The 27,828-nt window shown below is 44.4% G+C and overlaps 1 protein-coding gene across 7 annotated transcripts in view; it reads right to left on the reverse strand.

Moving 5' to 3' along the window:
- The window catches only part of AK4 (adenylate kinase 4), a 117,935-nt gene that overhangs the window by 54,207 nt on the left and 35,900 nt on the right, over positions 1-27,828 (reverse strand). For 2 of the 7 annotated variants that reach the window (XM_073896598.1, XM_073896594.1), the window contains exons 1-2: positions 13,988-14,118; positions 13,522-13,799 (exon numbers count right to left, since the gene is read on the reverse strand). The exons of 2 other annotated variants lie outside the window; for them this stretch is intronic. In XM_073896598.1, the coding sequence (XP_073752699.1) occupies positions 13,522-13,666 (145 nt within the window). In that variant the 5' untranslated portion in view covers positions 13,667-13,799; positions 13,988-14,118. 3 more of the 7 variants (XM_073896596.1, XM_073896595.1, XM_073896597.1) reach the window with 3 other exon arrangements.

Below are 27,828 nucleotides of genomic sequence, written 5' to 3' on the forward strand. Positions count from 1 at the left end.
AACTTTAGTGTAAGTATTTTTGTTTGGGCAAGAATGGGAACAAGACAAGTTAAAAACAGGAGGAGGACACAATAGTTTAAAAACAGTGAGTTTTGGGGGCACCTGGGTGGCTCAGTCAGCTGGGCATCTGCCTTTGGCTCGGGTCATGATCCCAGAGTCCCAGGATGGAGCCCCACATCGGGCTCCCTGCTCAGTGGGGAAGTCTGCTTCTCCCTCTGCCCCTCACCCCACTTGTGCTCTCTCTCTCCCACTCTCTCAAGTAAATAAAATCTTTTAAATAAAATAAATAAAATAAAAACTGAGTCTTTTAAAAACTCACTGTAACTTCTTGTAGTTTCTGCTGCGTGGTTGAGTGGGTACACATACGCACACATACATGTACACACACACACACACACACCCTATATATTGCCTAAACCCCACTGGATTATACTATTGATTCCATTCAAAGCACCACATTTACTGAGGAAGATTTTCAATGAAATCAAAGTATTATGACTCCAGGGAAGAAGGAAACAAACCAGAAAACCTTCCTACTTGCCAGACATTTTACACAGATGACCCCGTCTGATCCTCCCAATAGCCCTGTGAAGTGGGGGTTCTTACAAAGGAGGAAATCAAGTTAATTAACTTCCCCCAAAGTCGACCAAGCCAGTAAGAGGTGGAGCCCCAGGTATGACTGACTCCAAAGCCCAACTTTATTTCCTCCGCCTCACAGCCAACTGCTGGTGCCGATCACTTACTACACCAAAACCCACTAGAGAACTTCCACCTGGAACTTCCTGCAGATATGTTAAACTTGTCATCATCCCCAACCCTGGACTGCCCTCCTTCGTTAACCCTTCGAAGGGTTGCCTTTGGCTCTGTCCTTCCTACCATTCGCACAATCAATCCTATTAGGTGCTACTGTCACTACCTCAGCTTCTCCCAAATCCCCCCGTTTCCATTACTTTTACCCTATACCTGATCTAAACTGTTGTGACACCATCTTAGGTATGCTCCACTACCATCCACACCACCCTTCGATATGAAAACCAATAATCATGCCACTAAAGGATTTTGAGGAAGGCACCAACTCCCCATCACCTTCCTATTTATAAACTCAATCTGGAATTATATGTAAGCCCCAAAGGACAATTCTAATTCCCCCGCCTATATAATTCTTCCACCTCTAGGTTTCAATCAAAACACCCTTAATTTTAATCACCTCCTCCCAGAGATGATCCCTCCAACAATAACACCCTGCACCCACTTTTCTACCCGCCAGTACCTTCCCCATCCTTCAAGGCTCGGTTCTAATGCCATCTCTCCCTCAGCTTTCACTGATTTGTTTATCCAGAAGTATATCAAACAACTATTAAGCATTAACTGTATGTGAAACATTGGAGATACAAAAAGAATTCAGTAACTTCATAACAAGTAACTTCAGTGTTCCTATTTAAAAAAAAATTCATTCTTTTTTTAATAGCACTCAGTATAATCTGCCTTATAAAACAACTGGGTGTATGTTTTACCTTATCAATTCCTTAAAGGTAGAGACCACTTTTTATTCCTATTAACAGGATGCTATTGGAATACACTGATTTAACAAGTACTTACTGAAGTTAAGTCTGTTTTTCCTACTTTCACTCCAGAACCTTCCAATCCAGTTTCTTTTTTTCTTTTTTTTTTTTAAGATTTTATTTATTTGACAGAGAGAGACACAGTGAGAGAGGGAACACAAGCAGGGGGAGTGGGAGAGGGAGAAGCAGGCTTCCTGCGGAGCAGGGAGCCCAATGCGGGGCTCGATCCCAGGATCCTGGGATCATGACCTGAGCCGAAGGCAGACGCCTTACGATTGAGCCACCCAGGCACCCCTCCAATCCAGTTTCTGAATAGCCTGAATGATCTATTTAAATGTGAATCAGAGTGTCGGTCCCATATTTAAGAACAAGGGCTTTACCCTGGATGAGGCAATGACACCAAAAACCCCAAGCAACAAAGGGGGAAAAAAAAAAACAGATAAACTGGACTTCATCAAATTTAAAAACTTGTGTGCTTTTTATTTTTTTGAAGATTTTATTTATTTATTCGACAGAGAAAGACACAGCAAGAGAAGGAACACAAGCAGAGGGAGTGGAAGCAGCAGGCTCCCCACTGTGCAGAGAGCCTGATGCAGGGCTCGATCCCAGGACTCTGGGATCATGACCTGAGCCGCAGGTGGACGCTTAATGACTGAGCCACCCAGGCGCTCCAAAACTTGTGTGCTTCTGAGGATAACATCAAGAAAGGTAAAAAGACAACCCAGATAGTGGAAGAAAATGTCTGCAAATCATTATCTAATTAAGGAACCTGTATCTAGAATACATAAAGAACTCAACAATGAAGGAACAAATGAGCCCACCTGCAAATGGGCAAAAGATCTGAATAGACATTCTCCAAAGAAGATACACAAATGGTCAAGAGCACATGAGAACATGTTCACTATCATTAGTCCTTAGGGAAATGTAAATCAAAATCACAATGAGATACCACTTCACACCCAATAGGGTGGTGAAAATCGAAAAGACATAATGTAAAGACACGGGAACCCTCATTCATTGTTGGAATATAAAACGGTTGAGCTGCTTTGGACGACAGCTGGCAGTTCCTCGAGATGTGAGACATGGCGTTACCTTGTGATTCAGAAACTCCACTCCTAGGTATGTATCTATACCTGAGAGAGAGGAAAACATATGCACACAAAAAGTTGTATACTTGGGGCACCTGGGTGGCTCAGTTGGTTGGGCGACTGCCTTCAGCTCAGGTCATGATCCTGGAGTCCCAGGATCGAGTCCCATATCGGGCTCCCTGCTCGGCGGGGAGTCTGCTTCTCCCTCTGACCCTCCCCCCTCTCATGTGCTCGCTCGCTCTCTCAAATAAATAAAATCTGAAAAAAAAAAAAAAACTTGTATACTAATGTTCATAGCAGTTAACAACCCAAGTGTCCATCAACTAATGAATGAAAAAACAAAATGTGGTATATCCATATAATAGGATATTATCTGGTGATAAAAAGGAATGAAGTACTGATACATAACAACACAGCTGAACACAGTTTAATCTTGAAAACGTGCTTAGTGAAAGAAGACAGATACAAAGTCACATCTTGGATGAGCCCATTTACATGGAATATCCAGAGTAGGCAAATCCATACAAAGAGAAAGTAAATTAGTGATTACCAGGGGCTGGGGGGGGGGGGGGTAGGTAGAAGGGAGAGCAACTACTAATGGGTGCAGGGTTTCTTTCTGGGGTAATGAAAATGTTCTCCAATTAGACAGTGGTGATGTGATGACTGCAGGATTCTGTAAGTATATGAAAAACCACTGGTTTATATGCTTTATAAGGAGAAATGTTCCTGTATACAAGTTATGTCTCAGTAGAGCTGTTATACATAAAAACTAGTAACAGTAACAACAAAACCCCAGCCACTTCTCATCCAGTTGCCCCAGAAGCCCAAACTCCTGATCATGCCTCAAGGCCTATGCAACCCTTGCAATCTCCCTTCTACCATCTCCTCCTCACTCACAATGCTCCAGAAACACCTACCTCCTGTCCTCCATGAAAAAGTCTCACCCCTGCATGAGGTCTCTCCATGTGCCATTCCGTCTGCCCCCAAACCTTCCCATACCTGGCTCCTACCCCTTCTCAGGGCTCAGCTTAAATATCATCTCCTCAGAGAGGCCTTCTCCGACCTCACAGGCTAAAGTGGTCTTCCAACACAGTCACTCTCCATCACTGCACTACCCTAACTTTTCGGTAGTACTTACACAGGATATAAGGCACAACGTATACAAGATTACCTTATCTTTCCCTTGTTTATAGTACATCTTCCCTCCTGCCTTAATAGGCTATCAAAACATCTGTTGAGCTGAACTGACATAAAGGAGTTTACTATTCAGGTGCTGAGAGACTATAACTGATGTTACAAAATAGATCACCTGACAGGGAGGTGATAATGAATGCTGTATTAGAGGTACAGATGGGTATAAGAGAAATTTCAGGGAAGAAAACGATGTATAGCTGTAACAGCTGTGGAAAATCTTCATGGAAGCAATGAGATTGAAAACTGAGAGATTAAGGGAAGTGTGAAAGGCATTCCAGGAGAAAGGCACACCTGAACAATACCCTCCCCACCTTGTCCATGACCTCAACTCTTCACCCACACACACATCCCACCATGACTCATGGGAACATCATGTGAAACCTAGAACTTGAACCCAAGTCGGTAAGTGCCTCAAGGGTACTTCTGCATGCCTCTTCATACTTAATGCAGGCATAGAAACATCTGCCAAGTGACTAATGAAATAGCAGGTTCAGGTATTATTCCAGAAGTCTTGACAATTACAATGAAAGGCAATTTCTACCTCCTCACAATTGCGTCAAGTTTCTATTTTAGACCTTTTGGAGTTCTTTTGGGGGGAGGGAGGAAGTCAGTGTTTCCTTATTTAGATTTTAAATAAAAATGTCTGAGGAACAGAACAACAACAAACCACATACCTCTAGCCTACCCTTAAAGAACCTTCTGAATCTCGGTGTACTTGTGGACAGCTATAGCTGCAATCCGCTGCCCCAGTGTGCGGTTTATAAGGCAGGAAGGGACTATTTCACTAGGTACTGGAGCACCTGCATGACCTAATGGGAACTTCAACCCTACCTATGGAGTCCCAAGTTTGAATACTAGCTTCTCTATTTAACTAGCTATTTGACCTAAGGCAAGTAAAGCAACCTCTCTGAGGTCATTTCTTCATTTGTAAAATGATGGAGTAACAAGTGCTCTGTGCATCTCTGTGTATACTAGAGGACAATATAGTGGGCAAATCCATACAAAGAGAGCACATGCTTGACCCACTGCAAATGTTAGTTACGATGACCAAGTCACAAAAATTACAAAGTGCCAAAGTCACAGGCTGCTGGTCAATAAGTGCTGAAGAACAGAAAATAATTAATTTCTAGCATCTTGGGAATTTGATGAGCAGGAGTGACTCTGCATTATTTCAATACTATCAGCCTCTCCGGCTAAATAAGGGATGCTTGCTGCCAGGCCTGTCGTCTAACTAGTACAAGAACTCTTGGAACTTGGACATTAACATGACTGTTAAAATATAACATCAGCCACCTAATTGCCCTTCATGATCATGAAACTGTACAAATGAGACCTTTTGTACCATGTCTTAAAGGCCAACTTGAGAACTAAACACTAAAGTGAGGAGGGTGGGGTGGGGAGAGGCACGGAGTAATTCAAAGCCTCTACTACCTGCTCATGCTTTAAAAAACCACCTAGTTTGCTGAAAGACAGTACATGGTCAAGCTATCTGACCCATTGTAAAAGAATACTAAGAAAAACAATTTCCAAGTCCTTAAATCTTCTTACAACATGGATCACAGAGAGTGTTAAAGAGCACACTAGCCTAATACAATACCATTTAACAATTTACTTGGTAGATTTTAAGGGAACTAGGCAATTCAGTATGTCCGTTATAACAGATGGATTTGTAGTTAATAGTCTGGTACCCAAATTACTAGTTTCATGATCAGGTGCCATCACTTGAGTTCTATGAAGTTTGAGCCAGAAGTTTAAAAGTTTCATAAACTATGATGTGGCTACATGCGTGTGTATCTTAAAGGTAAGCCCAAGTAATGAAAGCTGGAAAAGGTAATATGGAGCAGGTATAAAAACCCTTTCCTTCGACAGGATAATAAGAGGTGAATAAAGACTAAAATGATACCATAAAAGATGTGATCAAGCCACAAAAGCAATGATCTCTTGTGGACCACAAACAAGCTCTAGAAGGCATTCAGTTATGTGGTGGCAATGACCATCCCATCTCTTCACCTGGTAGTCGGACTCATCTGTCAAAGCTCAGCTCAGCAGTCATCTCTAGAAAGGCTTCTCTAATCCCCCCACCTCCTCAGTGCTGGGTTGGCCACACTTCCCCATGTGCTACAGGACCTACACATGCACATCTTTCAGTCTCCATTACTTTCTCCTGGTTTGCCTGCCTCTACCTATCAACTCAGAAGCTCCTTCAGGAAATAGACCTAGTCTCACTTCTTTGTATTCCACAAGCCAACACTGCTTAGCACTTACACATCTGTTGAAAAGACCTATTTACTAGGATGTGCAGGGAAGCATGCTTTGTATACCAAAAGACCGTAAATAGGGGCACCTGGGTGGCCCAGATTGTTAAGCGTCTGCCTTCAGCTCAGGTCATGATCCCAGGGTCCTGGAATCGAGCCCCACATCGGGCTCCTGGCTCAGCGAGGAGCCTGCTTCTCCCTTCTCCCTCTACTGTTCCCCCTGCTTGTGCTCTCTCTCTCCATCAAATAAATAAATAAAATCTTTTTAAAAAAACTGTAAATAACCTAAATACTATCAACAGAAGACTAGTTAAATCAGCAGTTCTCTAAGTGTGGTCCAAGGACCCCAAGGGTCCACACCCTTTCAGGGGTGAGTTTCTTTCTCTAACTACACATCTGTGTGAAGCCAAATATTCTTTCAATACTTTAACTGAAACAACATAGCATATGAACTGAATTAAGAAGCAGATATAAGAATCCAGCTTTCAGAACACCTGGGCGGCTCAGTCAATTGAGCAACCGACTCTTGGTTTCAGCTCGGGTCGTGATCTCAGGGTTTTGAGATCGAGTGCCATGTGGGGGCTAACGCTCAACGGGGAGTCTGCTTGAGATTTTCTCCCTCCCCCTCGCTCACACTCTCTCTCTGTCTCTCAAAATAAAGCTTAAAAAAAAAAATCCAGCTTTCTTTTACAAAGCAAGACACTGAAGAGATTTCTGAATATGTGAAAACATTACTCTTCTCAGATTTTGTTTTAGAAAAGTTATTTTTCATACAAATATGCTAATAAGTAATGGGCTTATTATTGTAATTTTCAATGAATTCATAAATATTTTTTAAATTTCTCAGTTTTAACTTCTAATATAGTTAGTATCTATAAGTATAACCCATATCAAAGGCTCTATGGAGTTCTCAATGAGTTTTAAATGTGAGACCAAAATGACTAGAGAATAGCTGTTTAGAAAAACTATGGTACAGCTGTACAATAAGAGTATGTGGCAATTTTCCAAAAGAGTGAGGTACACTGACACCTGCTCGTAGAAACTAACATCTAAGCTATACTGCTAAGTTTAAACAAAGATGTGAAAAACAAAGTATAAATTTGTACCTTTTAAAAAAGAGGCTACTGCTATGCCTATATATACTATATATATGTATGCAAATTCTCTGGATGAACATCCAGGAAAAGTAACTAGTAGGTATCCCTGTACAAAGTAACTGGGGAAAGAGAATCAAGGAAGGGGAAGAGACTTTCCACACCATTCCTAGTGTATTAATTTGAGAATTTTACCCTCGGGGTGCCTGGATGACTCAGTCAGTTAAGCGTCTGACTCTTGATCTCAGCTCAGGTCATGATCTCAGGGTCTTGGGATCCAGCCCCATGTTGGACTCAATGTTCAACGGGACGTCTGCTTGAGGATTCTCTCCCTCCCCCTATATTCCTCCCCCCTCCCCGAGCTTGTGTGTGTGCGCTCTCTCAAATAAATAAATCTTTAGAAAAAAAGAAAATTTTACCATTTACATGTATTACCTTCTTGAAAAATCAAAGATGGGTAAAAATTATACTGAAATGGCACCAGGGCATTAAACTCACATTAAAGAACAGACTGTAATGGCACTGGAAAATATCAAATGATATGTTGTAAAAGTAAAGCAAGCAATTTTCAAAACAGTAATACACAGTTATCTTTTTTTTTTTTTTGAGACAGAGAGAGTAGAGGAGATGGGGGGGAAGGAAGAGAGAAAATCTTAAGCAGGCTGCACTCTCTCTCAGTGCAGAGCCAACACGGGGCTCAATCTCATGACCCTGAGATCATGACCTGAACCAAATCAAGAGTCAGGCGCTTAACCGACTGAGCCACCCAGGCGCCCCATTAGTATATCCTTGAAAATCGGCCTGGGAGGATATACTGTATATAAAAGTATTAACAGTATTTTTTCCTTCCAGTTAGTGGAATTACAAGTGTTTGTCTTATTTATTTTTCTTGGTTTTCTAAACCTCTGATAACTTACATATGATATTTTTATAATCAGAAAAACAAGGAAAAGAATTTAAATACATATGTATCAATGTACGCATATCTGTCTATACTTAGACATAAAACATTTAGTAAGCAAAAAAGTACATGAACAAATTAGAATCTATTATCAACTTTTATACCAAGACTTTGGATATTCGTAAGCTAAGTTTAAAATTCCCTTCTTCTTCTACAGTTTAAAAACTACTCTGGTCCAGTCGTTTTATTTCTAGTAACCTATGCCATGTAAAGTATTATTTGCCCCATGATTTACCTACAGTGACAGTCATAAGATCATTACTAAACAAGTAACCCAATGTTTCACACCAGACTGGTTAGGCATGCTCCAGAGTTCAACCCTTAAGGCACATTCACCTAAGGGGCTAAGGCCAAAATCCTAGGACTGATTCTCTCCATCACCCCTCACAACCAACACATTCTGTCCAGTCGACTTGGCCTTCATACGCATCCTAAAGCCCTTCATTTCTCTACCTTCGCCACTACTGCCCAACCCAAGCCATGGTCCACTCTCCTCATCTATACTGGTCTTACTGGTACCACTCTTGCTTAACTGGAGTCACTTCACACAGCATCCCAAAGGTCAACTTTTAGAATGTAAATCCATTCATGTCAGTATCCTAATTAAAACCTTCAATAGCTTTCCAGTGCCCTTTGGATAAAATCCAATCCAATTCACATTTTCCAAATTTTCTACAAGGCAAGACTCCAATCTAGGCTAGAAAAAGCTCCTTTTAAAAAAAATGACCACACTGGGGGCACCCGGGTGGCTTAGTTGGTTAAGTTCTGGGATCAAGCCCTGGTGCTTCTCCTTCTCCCCCACCCCCCGTTATGCTCCTGCACTCTCTCCTCTCAAATAATCTTAAAAAAAAAAAAAGACCACACTGGAAGAATGCTCAGATTCAGCTGTGCATGTGGCCAAAGCAGACATACTGTTAGGGGACACCTTATTCAAGTCACAAATAGTTCCTGGGGCGCCTGGGTGGCTCAGTTGGTTAAGCGGCTGCCTTCGGCTCAGGTTCCAATCCCAGGGTCCTAGGATGGAGCCCCCAAGTCCAGTCGGGCTCCCTGCCCAACGGGAGTCTGTTTCTCCCTCTGCCCCTCTTCCCTGCTCATGCTCTCAAAAAAAAAAAAAAAAGTCAAATAGTTCTCTTCCAACACCCATGAAAACCCTCAGACAAAGAAACCAGAAAAAGTAAGATGTTGTAGAGTAGACCTGTGGAATCGAGAGATGCCCCAAACTGGTCAGACAGAGCCTTTGATGTGGTTTTGGAATGTAAGTGAGGTTTGGGGGGCGGGGGTAAGGTCTGGAGCCGAAGACCAAGAAAGGAGTCGTCTTTGGTGCAAAATGGTGGTTTATTAAAGCACTGGGAGACAGGGCCCGTGCGCAGAAAGAGCTGCTACACCTGGATCTTGAGGAGTGGGGATTATATACTCTCAGGAGTTGGGGGAAGTAAGGAAAAGGGAGGTTTCAAAAGAACTTTCATATGCTAAAGAGGACCCACCTACAAGACACCTACAAGATACCAGAGGCCATGCCATTGTCAAGTTAAGGTTGTTTTCCCCTCTAGCAAGGTATTAACATGAAGACAGCTGGAAGATTCCTGGAAGAATGTCACACATGTCCCACCCAGGAGTGGGGGTATGTGGGGGAGGTTGCAGGGTGTCAGGTTATGCTTTGTCTTCAGCCAGCCTTCTGCTCCCTCATCACCTTGACATGGGCTATACCCAGAGTCTTACCAAGCTAGGAAAAAAAAAAAACAAAAAAAACAGAATATTCTAGAAATCCTATAATAAGCCAAGACACTCTATGATCTACACAAAGGTTAACTATTAAAAGTTGTTTTAGATACCTTGTTCAACTCTGTCAAGTCTCTCAAATACAACCTTTCTATCCTCCAAGGCTCAGAAGTTTTCACTCTTACATAAGACACACATTTATACTTAAAGAATACAAAAACAAAAGCCTGAGCCCTCTGAACTAGGTCATCTTTTCAGAGAAAAGAGGCTCAAGCCATAGTCTAATTTGAAATGCTGGTCCCATCTGCAAACCCCAAAAAGAGCTGCAGTTAATATTAATTAAGAGCAGAAACAGGTTTGTTCTTGAACATGGTTTCTCCCAATCAAGTCCAGGATGCCAATTTTCCTGCACTTGAGATCCAGTACAGAATAATGCGATTTTTTTTAAATGCCACTATTTGTCCAACCCTTAAAGCAGGATTCTCACATCCTTTCAGAGGGAGGTTTCAGTCACCATCACTCAACAGAAGAGATAAGGAGTTTTAATAGGACTCACTACTAAGTGCCAGCCATGTGTGTGCGTGCACAGGCTTATACACATGTATGCACACACACAGAAAAGCTAATAGTCCTTATGACGGAGTGTAGGACCCCCTCCTGGCAATCTATGAGAACTCTCCCTTCTATTTACTCATGCCAAGTACTAAAGAAAACCAAAGAGAACCAAAGATTCGGTTTCTGATTTGGTCTTCATTTTTTTTTTTAAAGATTTTATTTATTTGAGAGAGAGCAAGCAAGCACAGAGGGAGAGTGAAAGGGAGAAGCAGACTCCCCGCTGAGCAGGGAGCCCGATGTGGGGCTTGATCGCCAAAGGCAGACACTTAACGGACTGAGCCACCCAGACGCCTGGGTGTGGGTCTTCATATAAAGTCTTTGATTAAGTCTCAGCCTGCACTGCTCCAGGCTGATGAGGCAGTGCCAATGGGTGACAGCTATCTTGAGGCTAATCTGGTCCATAGTAAACACAAATTTTTACCATAAATCGAAGCTAATTAAACAGAATGGACTCAATTACTGGAGGTTATCTGACTTCTGAGTAGCAGACAGAATTCGTGACCCATTCCTCCAAAACAGACTTGAACTCTTTTTATGCACAAGGTATTTCACCATTAATATCCCTTACCCTGAAGTCTCTCCATCGAGAACTGGAACATGGTGAAGGTAGAAGGCACAAGGAGCACATGATTATATTAAATAGTGCTACAGCCCCAGTACCTTGAACACTGTCTGACACATAACAGGTACTCGGTAAGTATCTACCAGATGAATCAGACATTTGCTGCACTGCATGTGACAGCATCAGCAAGTTATGTGCAGAGTAAAGAAATGAATTCTGCCAGGGCAGATGAGGGAAGGCTTCCTAGAAGCAGTGAGGAGCCCTTCCCAGGACGAGCAGCTTTTCAGCAGGCAGTGGCTGCAGGAAAGCCATGTGGACAGGAGTATGCCGGAAGCAAGGCTGGAGCAGATGGCCTGAGATACTTTCCAACTCAAACTCCCACCAACATTTTATGTCCTGGGGTTTTGTCATGCTTCATCATCTCCTTCAAACCTTCAACTTTAATAAAGCAGATACATACAGGGGGGCTGCTGTGTTTCTCTACCAGAAAATTAGCTAAAAGCAAACAGCAGGTAACAGAAAAATAAATACTGTGGAATGTTTTCTTATTTACCAGGCACTGAGCCTGTAAGGCTCTTAGAACCTTCTGTGAGAAAATCTGAGAACACCCTCCAAGTCCACCAGAAACAAGCCACTCTGAAAACAAATCGCTGCCCTCCATTTTTCTTCTCTTTCGCTGATAAACAGTTTTTAAATTGGTTTATGCAAAAACTACTTGGTTCCCAAGAGAAAAAGAAAATCTAAACACTTCACAGTCACAGTCTTACAGCAGAGAGAAACTCTGGGAGGAAATGAAGGCACGCGAAAGAGAACAGAAACTAAAATCCAAAATCCAAGGAAAGTTAAAAAGTGAGAGTAAGGGAAAACAGCAACTGGAAAGTTTTCAAAACCTCTATGAAAGTTCAGAAGTAAGCTACTTCCCATCACATTCTCTTTAAAAATGGAAAGGGCACTAATCCAGTCTGGGATGGACAGGGTGCAGTCCCTCATGCCAGAATGAAACCAGCCCCCGAGTTAGGTATAGAGAATGCTAAGAAATGGGCTCAAAGCCACCGCACCCTTTCCTCCCCTCACCAAGCCTCCTGGCTCCCTACCTAAGAGAAACCAGAGCCAATTACAGTCCCTCTCACACAGCTATTCCCCCAAACTGCATTCCAAAACAGAAAGACTAAAATGCAGCTAAATGTGGTATTAAAATGAAAAGACTGAACTGAGGTGAGAGAAAATTCAAGGTGCAACCGGGTACACAGAACTTTTCCTTATGAGAGATGGGGGGGTGGGGGGGGAGGAGGCCGAGTCTTTTTGAGAATCAAAATAAAAGCTTGCTTTTCCAATAGCTGAAGAGATGAATAAACTCTGTCTTGGAGATGTTTCTTAATTCCTAGCTTTTACGCTGTTTTTCAACACGGTCCTCCGCCCACCTATTCAAACTGATCTGTGCTTCTGTAATGAAGATCTCCGGATAATTAGCCCACCTATGGGCAAAGAACCACCCTGGACACCGCTCAGGGCAGCAGCGAAGGTAAAGCACCCCGTTTGCAATAATGACAAGTTTTCATGAAGGAGTTGCTAATTATGAGCATATATACGCATCCCAGAAGGGTGATGTACCAGCAGCGCAAACTGCCACCTCGCGCCTTTCAATGCCAATTCATCGGGAACTGGGGTGGACGCGGAGCGGAAGGAGAGGGGTGAAGGGCCCTACTGAAAGACTAAGAGATCAGGCGGGCGATCTGCATCCCCAAATCCACGACGCCAGCCAAGGGAGGCTTTCTCAAGAAGCCATTTCCAGGGAAGCTAGATTTAAAATGTAATTTATCAGATCGAGTCTCCTACTACGTAGTCTCCTAACGGCCAGGCCCCGGCTTGGGAAAGAGGGCCTGGGAAGGAGGGGGAGTTCGTGGTGAGAGTTTACCTTAGAAGGCGGCCGCGGACAGACAGGCCTTTCAAAGCCACCGGGGCTCTGCCCGAAGGCCCGGGGCGGCGCGGAGGGGCAGGAATAGCGCGCGGCTGCGAGCCCTGCGGAGCCACAGGTTCCCCAGCGCTCAGCGGGACCCGACTCCCACAGGTGGGGGGCGAGAGCAGGGGGCGCCCCAGTTCCCCGGGGGCGCGGGGGAGGTGTGGGCAGAGAGGGCTTTGCCTTAAAGAACCAGGGCGAGAGGGAAGCTCGGGGTTTTTCTAGGCTGTCTGGGTGGTTACCCTTAGCTGGATGGTTACCGGCTCTTCCCCAAGACAGGAGGAGCCCGGGCGGGGAGAGAAGCCCCATGCACCTCCCACCCTCCTCCCTGCGAGCCTCGGCCTCCTCCAGGGGCGCGGTTAAGCCGCACGGCCGCGGGCCACCGTTTGCATGCTCCCAGGCACGTAGGAGCCTGCACAACCGCACGCGGGCGGGGGAAGGGCGCCCGGGGGCCGAGGAGACCCGACCCAACCCGATCCCGCTACGGCTCACCCCCGCACCCCGCACCCCTCACCGGTGTTGGCTTTGATGTTCTCCCGCAAGAAGTGGCCGCTGGAGAGATGCTGGAGGCCAAAGCTCTGAGCGATCCTCTGGCACACGGTGCCCTTGCCCGAGCCGGGCGGCCCAAGGATGACCGCGCGCAGGAGTTTGGAAGCCATTGCCTTCGCCAGGCAGGGAAGGGGCGGCCAAACAGGCAACCCGGACAGCAGGCTCGGAGAAGCCCCGGGAACTTTGTTGCTGCTGCTTCTGCCTCTGACACTCTCCGCTCGCGCGGGGACTCGCCGGGCGCCCCTGCAGGGGGAAGGAGTGACTTTTGAGACAACCCCTCCCTTCAGCCCCGCGCCGGGGCCGGCTCGAAGGCGGAGAAAGGCGCCACGCTACCCATCCCCGCCCTCGTCGCCCCCACGCCGCGATTCAGTACGAGTCCCGAATCCCCGGGTCGACCTCGGGGGCTCTGAGGGCCGCCCGGCCAGGCCCACCTCGGTCCCTTCCTCTTTCGCTCCCCACGGCGTTCGAGGAAGGGGCCAGGCTCCACCGAGGGGGAAGCCGGGAGGGGCGGCGACTCCACGCGCGCACCGAGTAGCCCCACGCACCCGGCGGCCTGGTGGCTGAGCTCCTGCCCCCGCCCTCGCACGTGGGCAGCGCTGAGTCTGCGCCGCGGCCCCTCCCCAGCGGCTGTCAATCCCCTGGAGTCACCGCCGCCCGCCGCCCGCGCGGACCGCCCAGCGCCCACCTCCGCCGAGGGTGAACCAATGCGCTCCCCGCCGCAGGGAGCCCGAGTCCGGTCGCTTCTCCACCCCAAGCAGTCAAGTAAACACACACCTCGGTTGGGACGCGGCGCTCCGCGAGGCTTCCAACCCGGATCCCGCTGGGCGGCACCGCCTCCGCCCGCCCCCACTCCGAGCCCCAGCCGGCCGCGCGGGACTCGCGCCTTACGTAAGCCTGGGAGACCGGCTCCGCGCGAGTCGCCGGCCGGCGCCCCCTCCCCTTCCCACCGCTCAGCTCCCACCCCACCCTCCCGGCCCACGTGCTCCCCACCACCCAGCGGGAGCTGTGGGGGCGCAGGGACACACCCTTCTCTTTGCCGTCGCCTGGGGACCCCGTCTACTGTTGAGGAGAAGGAAAAAATACAACTTGTTGATCGCCTACTGTGCGTCAAGTTCAGGGCTAGGCGATTTCCTTACGCAACTGTTCCAGATAGAGTATTCACAGATAAGGAAAGGAGGCTTGGCGTATCGCCATTCATTCAGCAGATGTTTATTGAGCTTATACCATGTTCCAGACACTGTTTTAGGCGCTTGGCATATAGCTGTGAACCAAAGAGATGGATGGAGGTTTGAACCCTCAGCTGCCTGACTCCAAAGCCCAGGCTCCTTAGGGAAGAGGGAAGGAGGGGATGATCTCCCACCTGTGCTCAGGTTCTTAGAGCGAACTGATTTCAGGACTTCAGGGCCCAGGATGTTGGCACACCAGTTACAACCTACCAAGTCCAAAAGGTGCTATCTCCTCCCTCCCCTCCCCTGCGTATCCCCCTCCATATTCTCTTAAATCTGTCCCTACCCACCCAGCCACCGCCCCCCCACAGCCTTCCTTTCCCACTCGCGCTAGTGTGATAACTGCCAGCCCTTAAGTCTCTAGCTTCCGCCGGTCCATCCTCAGTGCAGTCGCCAGAGAAGTTGCTAACATGCAAAATCAATTTCTGTTATTTCCCCACAGATAAAAATCGTCCCTTCAGGAGAAGAGCCTCCTCTAGAGTCTTGGCTGCACTGCTGGAGGGCGGGGGGCGGCGAGTAAGAACGAACCTGGCAGAGTATTTCTTTCTCTCTGCCCCTGACACCCCCAGCCCCTCTCCTCCAGTACCTCCTCCAAAGACAGACAGCCAGACAACGCCTAGTCTCCATCTGCCTGAGAGCACATCCAGGCCACCAACCTCAGCTCAGCATTTGTTCAATAGGCTCCTTCCCTTGTCTAAAATATCTCGGAGTTTGCTGTAGACATCAGGAGGTTGTTACACTGAGCCCCTTCAGCCCTTCACCTGGGAACAAAGAGGAGAGCTTCGGGGAATGTGGGGGTGACTTAAATCTCCCTTCCCTTTCCCTCCATATGCTGTATAATATATAGTGGATACTTTGCAGTCCTCCTCAGACCTGAGCATGCATCAGAATAACTCAGAGGGCTTGTTAAAAAAGATTTGCTGAGCCTCTCCCCAACAGTTTCTGAATCTGTGGGTCTGAGGTGGGCATTTTTTTTTTTAAGATTTTTTTTTTCCCCACAAAGAGAGATAGCGAGAGAGGGAACACAAGCAGGGAGAGTGTGAGAGGGTGATCCCAGGACCCCAGGATCATGACCTGAGCCGAAGGCAGGCACTTAACGGCTGAGCCACCCAGGCACCCCGAGGTGGGCATTTCTAACAAGTTCCCAGGTAATGCTGAGGCTGCCAGTCTGGAAATCAGCCCTTGAAAAGTGTGGTTTCCACACTCTGAAAACCTGCAGCTCTGCTGCATTGAGCACTGAGACATGGGAGATGTGTGGCCTTATGGTTCCTCTGCCTGCTCTGGGAACTTTGGCCCTTAACCTCTTCTTTTTCTAAAATGAGGACATTGGATTTAGGACTCCCAAAGGTCCCTTTGTATCCATCAAGCATTGATTCTGTGAGTTCCCACAGGAAATAGTTCCTAGCCCTCACAAACTAGACGAACTATATCCCATCTTCCCTATCACCCAGTTCTTTTGCCTGCTTTTTGGAAATGTGTTTACCAACATCACCTTATAATTTCTTGGAGCAGCATTAGCCACTCATGCGGTCGTAGGACTTAGTGCTTTAGGAGTTTAGGAGCTTATATTATGAAACGAAGAGTTGTGACATAGGTAAACTCAATAAAGAAACCCAGCCGAGATTGGAAGGAACCCTCCATGAACCTTCGCCATGCACAGCTCAGGCTTCTACAGTCCAGCAGCTGATTGGAAGCAGTAGAACTGGAAGAAATGGGTTTTGGAGTCTAACACCCCTGGGATTAAATTGCAACAGCACCATTCACCACCTCTGCAAGTCTCTTCATCTCTGTGAGCCTTGGTTTGCTGATCTGTAAAAGGGAGCTAATACTTATTGCTTAGACTAGTAGGGAGGCTTAAATGAGCTGAGGTACATATTGGATTCAACACAGTGCTGGGCATATAATAAGTACTCAGTGGTGAACATCATCACTATTATTAACCATGGGACAATTATTTAGTTTCTCTGATCTAACTTCCCTAATTGTGAGGAATAAATGAGCTAATGTGACAAATTATTTCGCTGACTCCCTGGCCCTTGGAAGATACTCCATAAATGGTAGCTATTTTTATCACACATACACTCATATAATCAACGTCTTCCTATTTCCTTTGCCTGGGGTTTTATTTTTTTTAAGATTGTATTTATTTATTTGACAGAGAGAGAGACAGTAAGAGAGGTAACACAAGAAGGGGGGGGTGGGAGAGGGCGAAGCAGGCTCTCTGCTGAGCAGAGAGCCCGATGTGGGGCTCGATCCCAGGACCCTGGGATCATGACCTGAGCTGAAGGCAGACGCTTAATGACTGAGCCGCCCAGGCACCCCTGCCTGGGGTTTTAAATCTGTTTATAATATTTATCACAGTGTACAAAGTAATATATATCTATGTGTTTGTCTCCCCTAGAGACAAACTGTAAACTCACTCTAAGAGGAGGGGCCAAGTTTTATTCATCTTTCTGTCCTCAAAAATATACAGCACTTTGCAGTAATAAGTGCGCTGTTAGTGTTGGCTATTCTTCCTCCCCCTCCTACCACATTTGACATCAAGCCCTGGCATCTCTGGGCAACTTCACTGGATGGTAATGCAAAGTCTACATTTGATCTCACTTTACACATCCCTTACATCAGATTCTCTTAGCTGGACTGCAGTGCTCCTGTTTAGTAAGCATTTGTCATCTCCATATTACTGTCACAGTTTTGCCATAACCTTGTACCACCTTGGTTCTTATCCACTTATCATGTTTCTTGAAATATTGACTCAGTTTGTTTAAATAATTTATTTAAAAAACTGAATGTAACTCACAAACCATAAATAAGAGGACACACTAAAATAAATATGAGAAAAATAAAAAAAGGTTACCAAATTCTAGCTGGAATCTATTAAAGTCACTCATGTGCAGACCAGGTTGTCTCCCTCAACAGCCAGATACCTATGAAAGGCTCTTCCCACTAGGACTTACCTCTCAGGAATCTCCACAGGTTTTAACTTAGAGCTTCCCTTCCTGAACCTGCCAGTTCATCTGTCGGTATCCTGCTGCCAACCAACAGCCACATCATTGCTGTGTCCCAGGGTTTGGTCTTGCTGGCAGACCCATTTGATCTGACACTTGGCTCGCTGTTGATCTGGCTCCCAAATGGCATTCCCACTGTTCTTCACCATGGCCACAGGCCAGCCTGCCAACTCTAGGGTCAAGTTCCAACTGTCCTCACCTGCCACCACCACCTCTTTACCACAAACGTGGCTAGTCCCAAACTGGCAAGTCCCAAACGTGGCTCTCAGATCCCCAACCCAGATCATAGGCCCCACTTGTCTGAGAGGTCACCAGGGACAAATCATTCTAAGGAACAAACCAGAAAGGTAGAAAGGGAGTATCATTTAAAAGATGTGTCTTGTAGGAGAGCTGTACAGAAGACCCAGAGGAGAAACAAAGGTCAGAAATGCGCTCACCAGTTTAAGAGAAACTGATTCAGCAAAATCCTAAGCAAGGAAGGGTAAGCTAGCAAAAGGGTTAAGAGGATGGACCCTAGAGACAGATTGACAAGTTCAGTCTTCAGCTCAACCGCTTACCAGGCGTGTGACATGTTCCTTAATCTGTGCTTCATTTTTTCCACCTGAAAAATGGGAATAGGAGCAGTTTCAATCTCATAGGGTTGTTGTGCCTACATGAATTAGTATATGCAAAGGCTTGGAACAACGCTTGGTGTGTGGTACGCATTATATAAGTGTAAGTTTCATTATTATTGGTTCTTCAACCCCCACAAAGCGCAACGTGTTTCATGGCACTAGAGGCAGGTTCTTGGAAGAATTAAGCCTTGCCAGACAAATTTATTCTACTACCAGGGCTACCCTCATGTGTTTTGTGTGTGTAATTTGTTTTCTCATAGACTTTTATATATTAAAAAACAGCTGTCTTGGGGCACCTGGGTGGCTCAGTCAGTTAAGCATCTGCCTTCGGCTCAGGTCATGATCTCTGGGTCCTGGGATCCAGCCCCGTGTTGGGCTCCCAGCTTGGCAGGGAGTCTTCTTCTCTGTCTCACACACACACACACACTCTCTCTCTCTCTCTCTCTCTCTCTCGCAAATGAATAAATAAAATCTTTTTAAAAAATAAAAAAAAAACAGCTGTCTTGTCCTATCTGAAGCTTCTCTCTTTTTTTTATTTATTTTTTAAGATTTTATTTTATTTTTTATCTCTTTGACAGAGAGAGACACAGCGAGAAAGGGAACACAAGCAGGGGGAGTGGGAGAGGGAGAAGCAGGCTCCCCGCCGAGCAGGGATCCCAATGTGGGGCAGGGAGCCCAACGTGGGGCTCGATCCCAGGACCCTGGGACCATGACCTGAGCTGAAGGCAGACACTTAATGACTGAGACACCCAGGTGCTCCCCCTTTTTTTAGCTTCTCTCTTTTTTTTAAAGAGTTTTTTTAAGTTTATTTATTTAAGCGATCTCTACACCCAACGTGGGACTCGAACTCATGATCCTGAGATCAAGAGCCACATGCTCTACTGGCTGAGCCAGCCAGGCACCCGGAAGCTTCTCGCTAAATATTCTGAATTACTCGGCCATTCCTTAAGTAATGTGGTATCCTGCTAGAAACTAGCACACCAGTGTGTCTTTTGCTGTTTAAGTAAGAAATACCAGAAAGCTCTCCTGTTCAGTCTCAAAAGATTTATAGATAGGTAACATATGGAAGGAATTTTACCTTCTTAATGGAATATAATAATAATAACAGCTAATATGTATTGAATATTACTGTGCCATCTACTAGATCTCATTTTGCACTATGCAAATTCCTGGGAGTTAGATGAGCCACAGAGGATCCCCAAAGAGGATGACACGGGACTTTCCACATAGTAGATTATATTTCTGTCCTTGAAATGTTCTGATTTCCCTTCATGAAACAGCGCCCCCTCCCCAAGCCTATTATCTCAGGAGTGGCCACGTGACTTACTTTTGCAAATGAGAGCAGAAACTTTAAGAGCTGGGGTTCCCATTGTCCCCTTTTTCTTTGCACAATGGCCAGCAAAATGGCTTAGGTCCCACAGTAAGGATGACCTCACCTCCCTACAAAAGACTGAACCATAATGGACGTGTAATGTGAGCAAAAAATAAATTTTCATTGTTGTAAGCCACCAAGATTTTTGAGGTCAGTTATTATCCCAGCATAAGTTAGCCTATCTTGACTCTTACATTCTCAGTCTTCAATGCTGAATGTTGTACAGAAGTCTTATTGATTATATTCATATAATATGATTCAGAATCCCTTCCCACACTGGGGATTCTTTGGATGAATATGTTCCTTCTAAGGTGCCATACACAGCAACACCTAAAGCATTCCAGATGTAGTCTGATAAGCAGTCTCTTCTTCTGGACACTAATTTCTTCTGTAACAGGATAGTATATATATATTTTTTCTTTTAGCTTTATTGAGGTATAACAGACATATAGCACTATGTAAGTGTAAGGTATATACAGAGCATATTGACTTGACTTACATATATTGTAAAATGATTATCACAGTAAGTTTAGCTGACATCCATCATTTCATACAGGTGCAAAAAATGTATTTTTCCTTGTGATGAGAACTTTTAGGATCTACTGCTTTGACAACTTTCAAATATACCACATGGCAGTGTTAGTTAATAGAGCAAGATAATATTTTCCCATATTTCAACCCATGATCCTTCTCCCTCTTCATGTAATAGCTAAGGAATTTTATGTCCATCACCTTAGAAAGAAATAATGCAGCAGAAGAGAGAAACCAAGCTTTGAGTTTTGGCCTAAGCCCCCAGAAATGGAAAAAATCCTTGTGCTTGTATAATACAATTGATTTGGGAGCCTGCAAATGGTTGAAGTCTTCCTACTCTCCATACCCTGGACTGGGAAAAATCTCCTAGGGGTGCAGCTGGGTGGCTCCGTTGGTTAAGGGTCTGACTCTTGGTTTCACCTTGGGTCACGATCTCAGGGTCATGGAATTGAGCCCCATGTTCAGCGCAGAGGCTGCTTGGGATTCTTTCCCTCTTCCTCTCCCATCCCCTCTTCCCCTCCTCCCCCTGCCCCCACCCCACACTCCTGTGCTCACCTGTGCTCATGCTCTCACTCTCTCTGAGAAAGAAAGAAGGGAAGGGAAGGAAAGGGAAGGCAAGGGAAGGGGAAGGGAAGGGGAAGGGGGGGAAAGGAAGGGAAGGGGGGGAAAGGAAGGGAAGGGAAGAAGGGAAGGGAATCTACTGTCCTGGAGAGAGGGGAGAGTCAGAGGAGAATCTATTTATTTTTTATTTTTTAAAGATTGTATTTATTTGTCAGAAAGCGAGTGCACAAGCAGGGGGAGCGGCAGGCAGAGGGAGAAGCAGGCTCCCCACTGAGCAAGGAGCCCAATGTAGGACTCAATCCGAGAACCCTGGGATCATGACCTGAGTTGAAGGCAGATGCTTAACTGACTAAGCCACCCAGGTGCCTTCAGAGGAGAATTTAAGTGGAAATGATTCCTTGGAAAAAAAGGACATGCACACCTGTTTACTTCCCAGGACTGAGCCCCAGCATGGAGAATAAAAGCAGATAGGCTGGGAAGATCCAAATCCAGAGGTTTGTATCCCCTTTCCCAGGCAGGACCTAGAGAAGGGGCAAGACTCCAGAGCGAAGTGTATCACGTAATGAATCTGGTCTACAAGCAGGTCTTGTTTGGCAAGCACAGAATTTTTAAACAATTTGGTTTTGAATGACTTTGAGGGGAGCATGCCCTCTCCAGGTTCTTCCATCCTTACTCCCTATTATCTGACACCTGGTCCACTATACCGACTTGCCTCTAAAGGCATTTGAGTTTAAAATCCCAGATGGACATGAAAAAAATCTCACATGATGCCCCACGTGCCTCAGCAGAGTAATTCCATTTACTCAAGAGGGTGGCATGAGAAGGAGAGAGAGAGGGACAGGTCTCCTGTGACTGAAAACCGGATGTAAACAATGGTGTCTCAGTGAATGCTGATGAGGATGGGTGACCACCAGACCAGGACGCTTCCTCAAAGTTATGCACTTCCAAAATCCCAGTCTCCACCAAAACTGGGGCAAAACATAGAGACACAGATGTGACCGAAATGAAGTTTTTACCATCTGCCAAAACTTTTGAGTTTGACATTGTGGTTGGCTCCTCAGCATCTCTTCCTTTTCTCTCACTGAGTACCAGCAATGAAGCTTGAGGAACTGACCTTGACTCCAGTGATGTACCTGATTAGTCCAAGAGAATTTCAATTACCACTTGCTATGAATTATAATTCGGGAATGGATAAGTGACCCATATCTGAGCATTTCTGAGGAAGCAATTGCGTGGAACTTTCTGGGAAGGTTCACAGTAACCAATGGGAATCAGTCGTTTGTTCTTTCAAACAAGATGTCTTTGTAGCCCAATTGTTTTTGACAGCCACCCTATAGTCATGAGGGGGACTAGCATTAGTTTGAGGTCAACAGTGTGGATGGCAGAACAGAAAGATGAAAAGAACTTGGTCCTTGATGACATAATTTAGCCTCTATACTAACCCTGAATTCTTCCCTACTTTTTTGACTTCCTCTTACATTAGCAAATAAATTCTTTATTATTTAAGCCAGAATGAGTTGCATTTTCTATTGCCTGCAGTTAAGGCATCCTGACATAGGCTCATAATAAATATTAATTTTAGTCATAGAAAAATTTTAAGACCAGTCTTATTTTTTAAAAAGATTTATTTATTTATTTATTTGAGAAAGAAAGTGTGCACACATGCACATGCATGGGGGGATGCAGAGGGAAAGAATCTCAAGCAGACTCCCCATTGAGTGCAGAGCCCATTGTGGGGCTCCATCTTACAATCATGACCTGAGCTGAAATCAAGAGTCAGAAGCTTAACAGACTGAGCCACCCAGGCACCCCAGTCACAGAAAAATTTTAAAGTTACAATTTTTCACATTGTGGTTGAAAGACCATGATTCTTTTTGCTAAAATTTCCTATAATCTAAAATTGAAATTGTTGCTTTTTTTGGCAAACCCAGTAAGAATTACTTCCTACTGACATAAAACTCTGAAGATATTTTTCATAATTGTTTATGGATAATCACAGGAAACTAGACAGCTCCTACTCTCTAATTCTGCCTTATTCATTCATGTAACAGTATTTATTGAGTGCCTACTGCATGCCAGGCACTGAATAAGCTCTGATAACACAATGGTACTTAAAAGAATCCCTATTTTCATTGACTTATAGAGTATCAGATACAAGGAATTCAGATTCAGAAGGTTTAAATGCTTCTGTCAGGAACCATTTATTTTTTTTAAAGATTTTATTTATTTATTTGACAGAGAGCAAGCACAAGTGGGGGTGGGTGGCAGAGGGAGAGGGAGAAGCAGGCTTCCCGCTGAGCAGGGAGCCCAATGCAGGGCTCAATCCTAGGACCCCTGGATCATGACCCAGGCCGAAGGCAGACGCCTAAGGACTGAGCCACCCAGGCACCCTGTCAGGAACCATTTAAATGAAAGAAAGAGATTGGGTTATATTCTCAGATGAAGGAGAATGGTGAGAAAAGGAATTCGATGCAAGTCGTTTCTTTGAGGGGTGATTCTCAAAAGCATGGTGAGGGAGAGGAAAAGTGAAAAAGGAAAGGATGGAAAGCCAACAGAGTATATATGGATGAGTGGGTCACCTCTATGGGCAAATGACGCTCATTCTGAATGACTGCGTGGAACACACCTCAGAATTGTCCTGGAACATTAGTCCACCAACTTGTTTTTCACTGTTAGAAGGTTGCTCTGGAGGCGGAAAGACACGGAGCTATCTGCACACATAGGGATTGTCTGCAGGTGATCTCACAGAAGGGTTAAGGCGCTATGGGTGAGGAACCAACAGCTCTGCTACACTAGCAGAGGGCCAGGCATGTGGTAAACACTGGATAGATACATAAAAGAAAAGAAAAGGGGAAATCATTAAGTCTTGTCTAAGAGAGACAAGGGAACCTATCCAGAGAGACTAATAATTCATCTTTTTATTAAAGATTTTTATTTATTTGGGGCGCCTGGGTGGCTCAGTCATTGAGCGTCTGCCTTCGGCTCAGGTCATGGTCCCAGGGTCCTGGGATCGAGCCCCGCATCGGGCTCCCTGCTCCGCGGGAGGCCTGCTTCTCCCTCTCCCACTCCCCCTGCTTGTGTTCCCTCTCTCGCTGTCTCTCTCTCCGGCAAATAAATAAATAAATAAATAAATTTTTTTTTAAAAAGATGAATTAGAGAGACTAATAATTTATCTTTTTTTAAGATTTTTATTTATTTAAGAGAGAGAGCATGAGCAGGGCTGGGGGGAGAGAGAAGGCTCCCCACTGAGCGTGGGGCCTGAGGTGGGGCTCGACCCCAGGACCCTGAAATTATGACCTGAGCTGAAGTCAGATGCTTAGCCACCTGAGCTACCCAGGTGCCCTGAGGCTTATAATTCTTGAGGTTAGGTTTGGAGGATGCATCATCTAAGAGAACAAAAGCACACAAGTATCCTAGGCAAAGAGGATGACATCAAGGGTATGAGATATAGAGGGAGAAGACCCAGAATCACTACAGGTTAGGGAATGAAGGGGTAAGGATAGAAAAGGCAAGAAAGGTGGCAGGAGTCAGATCACAGAAGATTTCCATACGGTCCTAAGGAGTTACATTTTATTTTAAGGGAATGGAAAGCCGCCGAGTTATACAAGAGTGACATAATTGATTTTGAATTTTAGTAAGATAAATTTGTCCTGCTTGCAGACACCCTGGTAGAATGGATTGAGTCTAATGTCAGGCAAACTAATTAAGAAGATGTTAACAATATTCTAGGAGAGACAGTGGCAGGGGAGATAGAAGAGATGAGTCTGAGAATTATCTAAGAAATAGCATAAATTGTTCAGATGTAAGGGAAGAGAGAAAAGTAAGGATGCTACTCAGGTTTCTGGCTTTTATGACCAAGGGAAAGTGGCACCCCCCCCAACAGGCCAGGAAACAGGAGGAAGAGGAACGGGTGAGGGGTGAGGGATTCTTTTCACATATATCAAGGGCCCTTGAACCTCTGTGCCCCAATATCTCCTAAAATAAATTTGAAACATGTAATCCTAATACACTTTGACACCGACTATTAAAATTGTACATCATAAATGCAGAAGCGGTAAGGGGTGTCATTTCCAGCCATATTATAAAAATACTGAAATTTTAAAATAAAACATATCATTCTTTTAAATGTATTGGAATTTAAATACCATAGCAAATCAGTAACCACCATCATCCTCTTGAAAATTCCATGAACAAGCTCTTCTACTCAGTCAGATTTTTACATCAGTTCTTTTGCACCTTGAACCAACATCCCCATCCCACTTTCCCTCCATTTTATTGTAAGGTGATATATTTTCATTTTTGGAAGGCTTTTCTCGATTACCGTAATATATTTGGCAACAAAAAATATACAGATGGAATTTAATTTTGATAATTTCCTGTGATTTTAAACTCTTTTTTAAAGAACTCGATTATAATAAAATCTTTAAAAAAATAAAGAACTAAATTATAGGAATTAAGTGATCATTATAATTAGTCATATACCACTAATAATTTTGATCAAAATTGCGAAATAAAAATTTTATTATAAATGTCTCTTTTACTAAGATGAGTTATAATTTAAAAAACTAGTTCATATAAATATTATTGCTAGACTGAAGTGGTATTCAGCCTTAATTTCGATTGTTTTCCATTTTTATAGATGTTAAGCGTTGAGAAAACTTGTTCACAAAAATCGGAGGATGAGAATTGAAGGAGTTTTGCTGCAGCAACATCTTTCATTTATTTGAACTCCTTCCAAGTTATATTCCAAAAACCACAGAGTGATCTATCATTAAAATGCAATTATTAGTCACCTGTTAGTTGAAACTTGATTTTTCCCTCAATTCTGTTGTAAGCAAAGAATTAGAAAGCACCTGACTTGCAAAAGTGTTATCCCGGACATGACACCCATTCACTTTCTGGATTTCTGAAGTCTATCAAAAAGGCTTTCTCAAGAATTATCAAATGATTATTAAAATCATACCTATTACTTTTCCATCTAGAGGCATTTTAATTAACCTGACATGTACAGAAAGGATTAGAAGATGAAGATACTATTAATTTCAAAATACCTTGAGTAATAAAAATTTTGACAAGGAATTCTTCTGTCTTAAATCATGTGATTTATATATATTTTATTCAAAAACCTTGGTGCAGTATTTTTAGCTCATTCGATTTATGGAAAATACCCATCTATCATCTAACTAGCAAAGTCACCCTTCACTGTCAAACCAACCGGCCAAATCAGATTTTTTCTCTGTCACAAAAGATCTAACTACATGTTTTCTATTCAAATAAACATGTTAAGACACATCCCCATGACAACCAGCTCATTTCTGAATTCAAAGAGTGAGAGAGAAGAACCTTGTTGAGAATTTGTTCCTGAATGAAATAAAGTGCCATTCGGTTTGATACTTTTTTTTTTTTTATCAACATGCCCCCTTCTTTTGTTTGTTTGTTCTCACAAGACTCTCAGTCAGAAGTGGTAGATTCTTTGACAGTCGTCAGAGGATGGAAAGGCTTAGGTGGTTAAAGTGAAAATTGTCATCATGCCCTACTTATTCTGCAGTGGAATTAGATTCAAAACATCCCAACAGGGGCCAAAAGAGTCCACCCCAAATGCCACCTTTCATTCTTCATAGGATGTGGCTAAGTCAAGGAAAACCACGAGCCCTGCTTTGGGAGCACACTGGATTAGAAGAGTCTAGCCTACCCCAGTACTTTGAAAGTTCTCGTGGGGCCCGGGAGGGGGGGGTATTACACCCAGTATGAGGTATGTAAGATGGGGCAAGTGTATCTTTTTAGTTCATCAAAGGAGTTAAGGGGGATTATGAAAGGGAGTTGAGAAAGGAAAACTAGCGTAACACCTCAACACTCAGCATTTCCTCAGAGAAATCCCTTCTAGCAGAATCACATAAGGAAATCAAGATCCAGAAACTGGTTCCCTTAAAATTATCTCAGCCACCATATCTCTTGGAAAGTCTCTGTATCTGCCTTTGAAAACCATTTGATTTATACCATTTATACCATTTGATCCTCACAACAGCTCTGTGAGTTTGGTACTTAAAATCGCTGTTCATGTGACTTATTTAACAATGAGGAATCTAAGGTGTAGAGACATCACACCAATTACCCAAGGTCACTTGAACCCAATTGAACCGACATCCTGGGCTCTTCCAGCAGAGCCCTCTGCTTCTGTTTCAGCCAAGAAGATCAACACACCCACCCAGCTCCATTTCCTTTACTACCTGCAAGGCCCCGGCTTCTCTTCTCTGCCTCCTCATAGAATGCTGGACTAATGACGCTCAGGTTTCTAACAATTTCTCATTGAGCCTCAATTAGCATGCTTTATCTCTGGCTCAAGTGAATTTTTTTCAACATTTTATTAAGAAAAAAAAATTGAAATGTATCTAAATTGAAAAAAAAGTTTTATACCCACCTACATACCCATCACCTAGATTCTACTATTAATTTTACCATATCTGCCAAGGCTTTTCTTTTTTTAATCTTTGGCAGCCTACATTTCCCCCTTCTATAAAACAGGAAAGTACCATAGCACCTTCACCCAAGCTGCTTTCAAAGAGTATGGCTTCTGACCCACCGAAAACTATACATTTTCTCATCAGGTCATTCATTTAGTACGGTGGTACCAAACCTGGAAGCACATTAGAATCTTGTGAAGAGTTTTTGTTTGTTTGTTTTTTAGAGAGAGAAAGGAGGAGGAACAGAGGGAAAGGGACAAGCCGACCCCACCCTGAGTGCAGAGCCCAATGCGGGGCTCCATCCCACAACCCTGAGGTCATGACCTGCGTGGAAACCAAGGGTCAGATGCTTAACCAACTGAGCCACACAGGCGCCCCAGCTGAGGCGTTTTTGAAACCTACCAGGGCACGGGCCTTTCCCAGATCGACTGAGTCAGAATCTCTCGGAGTAGATAACAGGATTTTAGCATTCAGTTAGCCAACAAGTAATTAATGAGTA

This window comes from Callorhinus ursinus, unplaced genomic scaffold (genome assembly GCF_003265705.2).
Source record: "Callorhinus ursinus isolate GAN/ISIS: 27379988/994484 unplaced genomic scaffold, GSC_fseal_2.0 scaffold9, whole genome shotgun sequence".
Classification (NCBI taxonomy): Eukaryota; Metazoa; Chordata; class Mammalia; order Carnivora; family Otariidae; genus Callorhinus; species Callorhinus ursinus.